Raw genomic sequence first — 12,600 nt, 5'->3', positions numbered from 1 at the left:
TAAGATAGTTGTTTATTTCCTTGACATCTAATGGGAGGGCATTCCATAGGATGGGCGCCACTACTGAAAAGGCCCTCTGCCTGGTTCCCTGTAACTTCACTTCTTACAGTGAGGGAACTGCCAGAAGGCCCTCGGTGCTGGACCTCAGTGTCTGGGCTGAATGACGGGGGTGGAGACACTCCTTCAGGTATACTGGGCTGAGGCCATTTAGGGCTTTCTCTCCCAATTGGCACCAGGAAGCCACTACGCTAATTTCCCACTATACTCCAGATGCAGCATAATTTTATAAGGGCTCCTACCAGAGCGCTGGGGACTTGGCAGCTGCCCAAGGATGCTTGTGCAGCATCTGTTAAAGCTAAAGGGACCCCTGACCATTAGGTCCAGTCGTGACCGACTCTGGGGTTGCGGCGCTCATCTCGCTTTACTGGCCGAGGGAACCGGCGTACAGCTTCCGAGTCATGTGGCCAGCATGACTAAGCCGCTTCTGGCAAACCAGAGCAGTGCACGGAAACGGCGTTTACCTTCCCGCCGGAGCGGTACCTATTTATCTACTTGCACTTTGACGTGCTTTCGAACTGCTAGGTTGGCAGGAGCAGGGACTGAGCAACGGGAGCTCACCCCGTCGCGGGGATTCGAACCACCGACCTTCTGATCGGCAAGTCCTAGGCTCTGTGGTTTAACCCACAGCGCCACCCGCGTCCCAATGCAGCATCTGTTAGGTCACAGCAATTCAACCAGTGACCACCCGCCAACCTTAGGATAAGAATAACTCCGCCAATTGCAGTCCAAGGCCCTGAATCATCCGTCACTGTCAGAAACCTGCTTGGCTCATTTTGACAGAGATGCGAGCAAATGCCAACTGGAGCAGGCTTTCCAAGTTCACGGACGGAGCTCTCAAAAGAGGAACAATCTGCCAGAATTATCAACATGTGGAAAATCCTAGCTCCTTCTAATATTTATAATTCTAGAGGCAGAAAAAGGAAAAGGGCTGCCACATCCTCTTTGACATTACCATTTCACTAGGAAAGAATAATAACAATGCGTTAACCGGAGACCTTGGTAGTAGCCAACCACCATATTTGGGCAACAAGTCGGGCTTGTTTTGCGAAGCCAACTGAGGATAGCTACAACAGGATCCAAGGAAGGCCCCTGCGGCATCATCTCTCTCAGAATGCACTGCCGTGCCTATGTATGCAGCCTTGAAAGGGAAAGGCTGGCAGAACAGTCAACACCGGCTAATTTAAAGGCCAGATTCTTGAAGCCTTCTGGACGGTGCGGAAACAGAAACTTGTTTGTCAGAGCTGGCCCCTTCTGCTCCTCCAGTTCGCTGATGTGGAAGAGACATTGATTTATTGTCAAGTTCCTAACCAGCGCTTGGACCCAAGTCAGGCCCCTCAGTATGACTTAGCAATCAAAACAACATAATGTTTAAAACCGCATTAAAGGAGAAGGGGGGGGGGGCAACACACAATAAAAAAGCAGCAGGCATTAAAAAAATCTGGGGGGGAACCAGCACAGAGATCTTGGAGGATTAAAAAAAACACAGTGACACCACAAGCAGTTTAGCCACCCACCTCCAAAGCAAAACAGAAACATTTCCCCATCAGCCTTTTAAAAAGAACCACTAGCTTGGAAGGCTTCCATACAGACAAGAGTTCCACAGTGAAGGCAATATCACTGAGAAAACTTTCCTTCTTGAGATCCTCAGTCTGGTCTCAGGTGATAAAGAGGTCACACCCACAGTATACAATGGTACCTCGGGTTACATACGCTTCAGGTTACAGACTCTGCTTACCCAGAAATAGTACCTCGGGTTAAAAACTTTGCTTCAGGATGAGAACAGAAATTGTGCTCCGGCGGCGCAGCAGCAGCAGGAGGCCCCATTAGCTGAAGTGGTGCTTCAGGTTAAGAACAGTTTCAGGTTAAGAACGGACCTCCAGAACGAATTAAGTACTTAACCCGAGGTACCACTGTTTATTGGAAGCACATGACTTCCCCTGAAGAATCCTGGGAACTATTGTTTACCCTCACAGAGCTACAATGCCTAGCACCCACTGCAAACTACAGCTCCCAGGATTTGGGGGGGGGTCATGTGTTTTAAATGTGCCTTAAATGCACAGTGTGGATCTAACCTGAGAGCAGCTGTTCAGGCCTAGCACGAGGCTTCTCCACCTTCTTTCCCTCAGACTTGTCTCACCTTGCTCTGGGAAAAGGCCAAGGTGGTCCTTTCTCCAGAGCGAGGCATTCTGGGCAAGATGGCAAGGAGGATGTCTGCGTTGCTGCAGCAGCTACAAGTATTTTAAAGCTTATTTTATTTTTTAAAGCTTTCTAAATAGATTAAAAATCCATTTCAAAAGCCTTCCTAGCTGCACTTCCGGGGGCGGCGCGAACAGCAATGGCGGTCCTCTTCTGAACGGGAGAGGAGGCTCCACAGACAACGGGTCGTCCGCTACGGCGAAGCGGAGACCCACACCGGAAAACCCCAGGCAGCAAGAGCTTGGGGTCTTGAGGCTCGGTGGGCGCCTTGAGCGACCCTCCAAACGCGAAAGGAACCCCGTAAGGGGCTCCGGAGCGTGGAGGGGGGTTGCGGCGCTGAGAGCCGTTTCACAGTCTGCGGAGCGAAGCCGCGCTGCTGCTGCCGGTGAGCGCTGATCCCTTTTCCTGTCAAAATTCGGATTCGGACGTAAAGCAACTTATTCGTGAGTAAAGACTGAATCACTCGAAATTAGAGACTCTAAATGAAAAATCTTAATTTGATTGAACTTGGCTGAAAGCGGAGAGACGTGGAAACAGGAAGTCCGTCTTCCGCAGCCATTGAACTTGAAAAAAGCAACTAGTTGGAGGAGTGGAGGCTGAAAGAAAGAGATTTTAAACTTTACAGATCTAAGCATCTACTGAACTTGCAACCTAAAGTAAAGACTTTAAGTTAAGGATTTGGAATTATTATTTGCACTTGACTTTCCTCCTTTTATTGGATTACAAATTAGAAGGTGAAACCCAGGGTCCGGAGCTGCCTGAGCATTGAGAGACTGAGCTGTCAGTACTGCAGATTTGGATACTGTATATTGGAACTTGCAACAATCTGAGGGTATTGAGACCTTTTAAATTTGAAACATTCTTTTTGGAGACAAATAAGCACTGTCTGTAACAAAGTGACCATTTATAAACTCTGCTAAACATTTGTATCTGAAGGTTCTTGGATATTAAATTAGACTCTGAAAGACATTTTAAGCTCCCTCTAGAGGATTGGATTAAAACAGTGACTTTACATGTACATTTACTTTCGATTCCCTTGTTGTTTGCTTGCTCTGGGCCTTTCTATTCCCATGGGAATAACTCAGTGTGACCTTGACTGATAGATAACGTTGGAATGAGTGGCACAAGAAAAAGAGGGAGAGTTAGACAAACAACTTTAACAACTCTAACCTCAGCCTCGCAGACACGCAGATCATCTGTACCTACTTTGCCCTCAGAAGTAGAAGTTGAAGAAGTTGCCTTGTCACAGGCAAAAGAGGGAGAGGGTGAAGCAGAGCAGTTACAATTGGAAGATATGGCCTCAGGAGCATCTGTTTCTGTCCTAGACAAAATCTTTGAAAAATTGGAAGCTTTGGACAAGAAAGTAGATGTGCAATCAGCAAAGATTGACAAGAATACAGAATGTCTAAATAAATTAACCATACAAGTGGTACAGAATACACAAGCAATTGGACAGTTAACGGAGGCCTCAGCAGAAAATCGGAAATTGGCTGAGGATACCAGACAAAAATTGGAAAATTTAGAGCAAGAGGTAAGACCACTCACTAAACAAGTTGGGGAACATCAGATTTATCTTTCAATGATAGAACTGCGAAATCGTGAGAATAATTTGAGGATTAGATCATTACAAGAGGCAGAAGAAGGAAATCTAACTGAGTTTTTGACCAAAGAATTCTCCAAGTTCTGGAATTTGGAAGAAAAGGACTTTAAAATTGTGTCAGCTTTCAGACTTGGAAGATTCACAAAGAAGGAGAGGCCCAGAGACTGTTTGATAACATTGAGATCAAAGGAGGAAAGGGATAAGATTTTGGGCCTACACTACGGAAAGTCACTGGAGGTTTTGGATAGAAGAATTGAAATTTATAAAGATATTCCAAGACAACTGCTGGATCTTAGAGCCGCCTATTCTGAACTTGCTAAACTACTAAGGAGCAACGCAATTCCATTCAGGTGGGAATTCCCCCAAGGAATATCTTTTACCTTTAGAGGGAGAAAGGTTAAAATTAGAACATTGGAAGAGAGAGACAAATTTTTGGTTACACACGGAGAGGACCTTCAAAAAGGAATTGAATTACCCTCTGGGCCTGGGGCAACGCCAGCATCAACACCAGCACCTGGGGAACCTGAAGATTCAGAGAAGATACCACCCCTGGAGAAATAACCAGATTAATTCAGGATGTCTCTGCAATTGTTGAGTTGGAATATTAATGGTTGTAACATTCCGGAAAAAAGGAAGAAAATATTTCACATATTAAAAAAAGAACAATTGGACATTATCTGTCTACAAGAAACACATGTGACGAGGCTCCACAGAAAAGTATTAATAAATAAAAGATTGGGCCAGGAATTTGTATCGTCGGATAAAGTTAAGAAGAGAGGCGTGGTGATATATGCAAAAGAGAGCTTGTCACCCAAATTCTTATTTAAAGATGAACATGGAAGAATTTTGGCTATTGAGATACAATATCAAGGAGAGAAACTGTTGATATTAGGAATCTATGCACCTAATGAAGGGAAATCGGAATTTTACAAGAAGCTGCAGGAGACAATGCTGGACTATCTGGACTACAACAACATCATAATGATGGGAGACATGAATGGGGTCGTATCAACTAACATGGACAAGTCACAAAGTCAAAATGTTACAAAAGACGGCAGACTACCTAAAACCTTTTTTGAAATGACAGACAATATGGATTTGATTGACATCTGGAGGACAAAGAACCCACTAGGAAGAGAGGGAACATTCTTTTCTGAAGCCCAACTGACCTGGACAAGAATCGACCAAATATGGATTTCTAGAGGCCTGGCACCTAAGGTCAGAAAAGTGGAAATCTGCCCAAAGACCTGTTCCGACCATAATGCAGTAAAGATGGATATGACACTACTACCAACTGGATCCTTTAGATGGAAGATGAATGACAATTTGTTCAGAGATCAGGAAATTACCAAGAAGGCCCAAAAAGTTTTGAAGGATTATTTTGAGATAAATATGAATACTACGGTGGAAAAAAGAATCGTCTGGGACGCAAGCAAAGCTGTAATGAGGGGATTCTTGATACAGCAGAATGCAGTAAAGAAAAGAACACAAAATGAGAAAAAAGATAAGATCTTGGATAAAATAAAAGAATTAGAGAAGAAATTAAGAGTGAATCCGAAGTCACAGCCAACTCTGAGAGAAATTAAACTTTATCAAACACAATATTCTAAACTGATAAATCAGGAAATTGAATGGAAGGTTAAATTAATGAAACAAAAAACGTTTGAGTCGGCGAATAAATGTGGAAAACTGCTAGCTTGGCAGTTGAAGAGAAGACAAAGATTAAATACGGTTACAAACTTAGAGGTTGATGGAAAAAATATCCAGAATCCAGTGGACATTAGAAAGTGTTTCCAGAGATACTTCAAAAAACTATACACCCAAGGGCCGCAAGACGAAGTTGAGATGAAACAATTTTTGGCAAAAAATGGACTATCTAAATTGTCACAAGAAAATAGGACAATCCTGAATTCTAAAATAACACGACAGGAGATTGAACAAGCCATTCAGAACATGCAACTTGGCAAATCTCCAGGGCCAGATGGGCTGACTTCCAAGTACTATAAGACATTAAAAGACTATCTGATACAACCTTTGATGGAGGTCAGCAATGAAATTATGGAGGGGAGGAGGGCACCGGAGTCGTGGAAGGAAGCGTTTATCACATTAATACCAAAGTCGGAAGCTGAAAAGACACAACTTAAGAACTATCGTCCCATCTCCCTTCTAAACGTGGATTACAAAATATTTGCAGACATTTTGGCAAGTAGATTTAAAAAAGTTTTAAATGAAGTAATTCATAAGGACCAGGCCGGCTTTCTCCCAGGTAGACATCTGTTTGCTAATACAAGGAACATTATTGACATTTTGGAACTTTTGCAAACAGATATAAATACAAAAGCAGTTTTAATTTTTATAGATGCGGAGAAGGCCTTTGACAATATCTCCTGGAAATTTATGATGGGAAATTTAAAAGAGATGGGAGTGGGACGGGGTTTTGAGAATGGGATTGAGGCGATATATTCAGAACAGAAAGCTAAATTGATAGTTAACAATGTGGTTACAGAAGAGTTCAAAATTGAAAAAGGGACATGACAAGGTTGCCCTATCTCCCCTTTGTTATTCATTTCGGTTCTGGAAGTGCTATTGAACATGATTAGAGGGGATCGGTTGGTGGAAGGAATTCAGGTCGGACAGAAACAATACAAATTAAAAGCCTTTGCAGATGACCTGGTTTTGACCCTGCAGAAGCCAGAGCCTAGTACGAAAAGAGTATTACAACTGATCAATGACTTTGGTCGGGTGGCTGGGTTTAAATTAAATAAACAGAAAACTAAGGTCTTGGGAAAAAATTTGACTGATACAGAGTCAGAACGGTTTCAGAATGAGACGGAACTTAATGTGGTTAAGAAAGTAAAATACCTAGGGGTAAACATAACAGCAAAAAATCTAAGTCTATTTAAGGACAATTATGAAAAATGTTGGACAGAAATTAAGAGAGACTTAGACAGTTGGTCAAAATTGAAACTTTCTTTGTTAGGCTGAATTGCTGCTATCAAGATGAATGTATTGCCAAGGATGTTGTTTTTATTTCAAACACTTCAGGTTTTGGACAAAAAGGAGTGCTTTCAGAAGTGGCAGAGAGATATTTCTAAGTTTGTCTGGCAGGGCAAAAAGCCCAGAATTAAGTTTAAGATACTAACTGATGCAAAACAAAGAGGGGGCTTTGCCCTGCCAGACCTAAAGCTGTATTATGAAGCCGCAGCGTTCTGCTGGCTAAAAGACTGGCTACTTCTTGAAGACACTGATGTGTTAGATCTGGAAGGGTTTAACAATACTTTTGGATGGCATGCATATTTATGGTATGACAAGGTTAAAGCAAATAAGGCCTTCAAGAACCATATTGTCAGAAAATCACTGTTTAATGTCTGGACAAAATATAAAGACTTGCTGGAAAATAAAACACCAAGGTGGCTTTCACCTCTGGAAGCCAAGGCCCGAAAAAGACCCAATATGGAGGCTAAATGGCCAAAATATTGGGAAATACTAGAAAAGGATGGAGATAACTGGAAATTGCAGAGTTTGGAGAAAATGAAAGACAAAGTGCGAGATTGGTTACATTACGCTCAGATTAAAGAAGTTTTTTAAAAATGATAAGAAACTAGGGTTCCAGGTGGAGAAATCGAAACTAGAAACAGAATTGTTAGAACCAAAGATTAAGGTACTTTCAAGGATGTATAACTTGCTGTTGAAATGGAATACACAAGATGAAACGGTTAAATCGGCTATGATAAGGTGGGCACAGGACATTGGGTATAATATCATGTTTGAGGACTGGGAAAGGTTGTGGAGTAATGGATTGAAATTTACTGCATGTAACGCTCTGAAAGAAAAATGTAATGAAAATGATTTATAGATGGTATATGACCCCAGTCAAACTTGCAAAAATTTACCACCTGTCTGATAATAAGTGTTGGAAATGTAAAGAGTGTGAGGGAACGTTCTTCCACCTCTGGTGGACTTGCCCTAAAGTGAAGGCGTTCTGGGAAATGATTTATAATGAACTGAAAAAGGTATTTAAATATACCTTCACTAAGAAACCAGAGGCTTTCCTTTGGGTATTGTCGGCCAAGGGGTGGTAAAGAAGGACCAGACATTTTTTATGTATGCAACAACAGCAGCAAGGATACTTCTCGCAAAATACGGAAAACTCAAGATCTACCCACACTGGAAGAATGGCAGATGCAACTGATAGACTACATGGAACTGGCCGAAATGACCGGCAGAATTCGTGACCTGGGAGAAGAGAGATTGAGGAGGATTGGAAGAAATTTAAGAATTATTTACAAAAACATTGTAATTTGAGCGAATGCTAAATAAGATGCTAGACCAAAATAACTGAGCACCACTAAACTTAGAAGTTTTTTTTTAAGAAAATAAGTAAGACTGTGAAAATTTAACTCCTTTGAGAACTATAAGATTATGAAACATAGAAGGGATATAAGAATCTAAATAAGATGATAAATTGCTGACAAAATGTTATAACGATGAAAGTGGGAGCGGGAGATGTGAGGAAGTCCAAAGAAAAGGTGAAACTATGTTAAGACAAATGTTATATTGTTTATTATGTTTGTTTCTATTGTAAAACCCAATAAATTGCTTTAAAAAAAAACAAAACAAAAGCCTTCCTAGCTGCTTTGGCAAGCCACCATGATGCGCAGTACCACCTTGCCAAGAATGCCTGGCTCTTTTGAATTATATACCCAACACATGGAATCGAACAAAGGGGAAATGTGAATGGATTCTTTGCGCCCTTACTAGAGTAAAAGGTATTTTTACTTTTTTGGTATTGATGAACTGGAAAAATAAAAATGCAGCTCCCTTTAATGATTGGATTGAAGATAATGTACAAACTTGCTACACGTGAACAACTTGTTTACAAACGTAGTCTTGTTATGGACAAATTTAGCAATATCTGTGATTCAGTTTTATAAATGCCCTATTAGGTTAAGGTCTAGTGAACTACAGGAACAATTCCCCCCCCCCTTTTTTGTAATGTACTCAATATCTTTTTTTGGGGGGGGGGGTTCTACATGGGTACTATTCCTTACTTCTTCTTCTTTGTGTCTTATCTTACTCAGTGCACTTGTAATTTTGTACTTTTTTTTCTTTTTCAATAAAGGATAAATAATAATAAATAATGTCTGGTTCTGAAGGAGGACCCACGAGTATTTTTCTCAGAGTGAGGCAGTGAGAAGCAGGGAAGAGGAGGTGGAGATCTCATTCTTATTAGGTTGGCCTGCAGGTGTTTCCATCATCCCATCCACTCCCTGCCTACTCATGATTTTTTCTACCAACAGAGGACAATACTCGAAGGATCAGATGAACTGTGCTACATGGTGCACTGAAAGCTTATGCCACAAATCTGCTAAGACTTTTTAAGGCACTGTAGGCCCTTTTTTGCAAGTTGCAGACCAGAAAGCTTGGGAATTGGTTGCTGGAATCTCCATAGGCATACATGGGATTTCATAGACTTGTAGAGTTGGAAGGGACCCCAAGGATCATCTAGTCCAACCCCCTGCAATGCAGGAATCTCAGCTAAAGCATCCATAGCAGGTGGCCATTTGATTGGGCAAAGCAATCTTCCTTCCCAGTGTATCATTAAACAAACAAACCTCGCAGCAGGGATCAGCACCAATGATGCTCGTTTGGACCATACGGCTTGCCTCTGGCCCTGCTGAACTCTGACACCCAGGAAAAGGAGGATCATTTCACACATTACGTTTTTTCTAGGTGCATGTGTAACATCCCGCCCTGCCTGAGCGTACACATTAAAATGTAAGCATGAATGGAAACACATGTATCATACAGGTACAACATATCAGTTAGGTGGATTAGCTGAGCTGCCAAGGGAGAGACATAGCTTAGTGGTAGAGCATCTCCACTGAGTGTAGGAAGACTCATGATAAATCTTCAGCATCTCCAGGTAGGACCTAAAGAGGTCATCATCTGCAACCCCAGAGGACCACTGCCTGTCAGTTCAGACAATACTAAGCTAGTTGGACCAGTAGTCTGACTTGATATGAGGGAGCTCCCTATGTTCTTAAGTGCATTCAGTGAGAAGCTTGGGTTTACTCTGTCATAATACACGGAATGGCTTTAAGCAAGGCCTAGCGCAGACAGCATAACTTTTACCTTTAGAAAACCACAAGGAGCAGGGCATAAAAGTGTTTCAGAGAAGGGAAGGCAATGGGGAAAAACCGTAAATTTAAGGTTGAAACACGTACTTTACGTTAGTGTTGGTGCAGATGATGTACTCAATTTCGTCCGAATAAGGGTTCTGAAATGTGAAGCTGCTGGTCCGGATTAGCATCCATTCCCGGTTCTTGGTACGAAAGCGATACATCACAGAGAGCACCTGTCCTTTCAGTTTAACAACCTGCAGAGGCCATTGTAAAAGAAGAAGAAGAGTTTGGATTTGATATCCCGCTTTATCACTACCTTAAGGAGTCTCAAAGCGGCGAACAATCTCCTTTCCCTTCCTCCCCCACAACAAACACTCTGTGAGGTGAGTGAGGCTGAGAGACTTCAGAGAAGTGTGCTCTCTGCACGTCACCCAGCAGCTGCATGTGGAGGAGCGGGGAAGCGAACCCAGTTCACCAGATTATGAGTCTACTGCTCTTAACCACTACACCACACTGGCTCTCATGGAGAGAAGGTGGCAGGGGTGATATCAGCTGGGCTCCCAAGGAGCAATATATGTGATTGTAGGAGAGCCCTATATACAATGGAAGGTGCTTCTCCTCCTTTTTACATAGTTCTGTAGATCTTTTACAACTGAAGGATAGCTTGCCTCATCCAGCAAAAACGACAGAGAACACTTTGGTAGACAGATCCCTTAAGTACACATAAACACAAATGGCCCCTTTATGGGCACTGGCATGGATGGGTGGTTGGTTGGTACCATAGGCCCTTTTCGATATACAGTCCACAGTTCAACCTTAACACCTACTACTGTACGTATTTTTCATGGAAATAACAGACAGGGCCTATGAATCTTCAAGGCATGACCTGTTTTGGCATAAGCCTCAGTTTCAAGATGGCCACCAACTTCCCACTGTGGAGTCCTTTCCTTTAGCCATTTGCATTGGGGTTTCCAAATACGACTCATTCCATCTTGTTTACCTGAAGAGAACTCACATCCTCACAGAAAGTCATTATTATATATTTTTGCATTCGTATCCTGTTTTTCCTCCCTGGAGTTCAAAGAGATTATCTGCTCCCCCCCCCCTTAAACAATTCTATGAGAGTGAGAATCGTGGCTGAATAGGAATTTTGAACCCAGGTTTCCCAGTTCCAAGTATGGAGCTCTGTCTACCACACAACACTGCCTTTTGGGATTAATTGGTTGAGGAACCTGCTGTATACTGGTTGGGGATCTATGGGCGATGTGGAATCTTCAGTTCCAATAGAACAGGCGGAAATGGAAAGGAGTTTCTTCTTTTTTTCTTCCCCTTTTACAGTTCCCAGAAATTCAGGCCTGGGAGAAAAAAACCCCCAAAGAGCTCATGCTTTATTTAAAATAAATCTCTAGCTTCAATCAGATGAGCCATATCCTTTGAACAACAACTTTCTACTGCCACACCTAACAATGGGATCGTAAAATGAAACAGAACAGTGTGTAAATGGCCAGTTGAACTGTTTCCTAATGGGTATTATTAGATAGCCATCCTCTCCAACTTTTGATACAAAATTCTCCTTGTTGTTTTTGGCCTCCAAGTGCCTCATTCAGACTTAATTTTCCCCACCCCTGACGAATGACTTTATCTTTGACAGGAAGTAAAAACCCTGAAACAGACACTGGCCAAACACTCCAAAATCCCTCACCACACAATCTTGCCTTAAACGGCTCCTGATAAGGCCAGCAATTCAAAAACATCTAATTTTCAGTGGCTTATTATACCCACTGTTAATCTTGTAACAATGTATTGATTGTCAGGGCCTTTGATGAGATAATCTCAGAGTTATATCTTTTAAAAGGCTCCCTGCATAACAAATCACAGAAATTAAAACAAAAATATTGGGAGATCAGTTGCTTCCCTGACTTTATTATTATCATTCCACTTTCATTTTTTTGGAAGCAAAAATTGTATCTACGGATAAATGTCCCTAATAGAACAAAACATTTCAGAGTTTGTTTTTTGCAGATCTGCAGAATGAAGAGGGTAGGGAGAAGGGTAGTGATGTGAGCTGAGTGGGAAAAGGTGTGCAATAGTGTGGACCCAACATGGGATGAAAAAAGTAAGCTGGTCACCAATCTGAATGAGCAAATGGTGTTGTACAAGAGCTTGGCACTGGTAAGGAATAGCAGAACTGTTAGCAATTTGAATGGTGAACAACGGCAAGAAATAGCCTGTAAAATAGCAAGCCAGTCAACAACATGAATGGGGAAACGAAGGTGACTAAGACTATTGCACATTACCTAGGATTCAAAATAAAATGTGAAGTAACTATTCAAAAACCCAATCCTTGTAATAATTACACATCCCCTTTGGCTGATAAGATCCTGAATAAGCATTGTCTCTCTTTCGCAAGGCAAAAATATTTTGGGAGAATAAACCAGGAATAGTTTTCACCCTTTATATATTGTTGGGAATACAAAAGCAGGGATTATTTAATAAGCAACCCTAGGGTTATTTCTGCTAACTGTTTAAGTCACCAGACTTCTGCCAGCAACCAGTCAGAATGCCATGATTCTTGCTGGGGTAGCTCGCACACTGATTGGCTGTGTAGTTCTGAGGGAG

At 42.0% G+C, this 12,600-nt stretch overlaps 1 protein-coding gene across 4 annotated transcripts in view; it reads right to left on the bottom strand.

Moving 5' to 3' along the window:
• ARNT2 (aryl hydrocarbon receptor nuclear translocator 2) overlaps window positions 1–12,600 on the bottom strand; it is a 151,156-nt gene that overhangs the window by 29,675 nt on the left and 108,881 nt on the right. For all 4 annotated transcript variants that reach the window (XM_080980361.1, XM_080980362.1, XM_080980363.1 and 1 more), the window contains exon 12: window positions 10,084–10,235. In XM_080980361.1, coding sequence (XP_080836487.1) covers window positions 10,084–10,235 — 152 coding nt within the window. The remainder of the gene's footprint in view (window positions 1–10,083; window positions 10,236–12,600) is intronic.

This window comes from Podarcis pityusensis (genome assembly GCF_964106645.2).
Source record: "Podarcis pityusensis genome assembly, chromosome: 14".
NCBI classification, from domain to species: Eukaryota; Metazoa; Chordata; class Lepidosauria; order Squamata; family Lacertidae; genus Podarcis; species Podarcis pityusensis.
The sequence above is the reverse complement of the archived record's forward strand: the minus strand, read 5'-3'. Positions and strand labels throughout refer to the sequence as shown.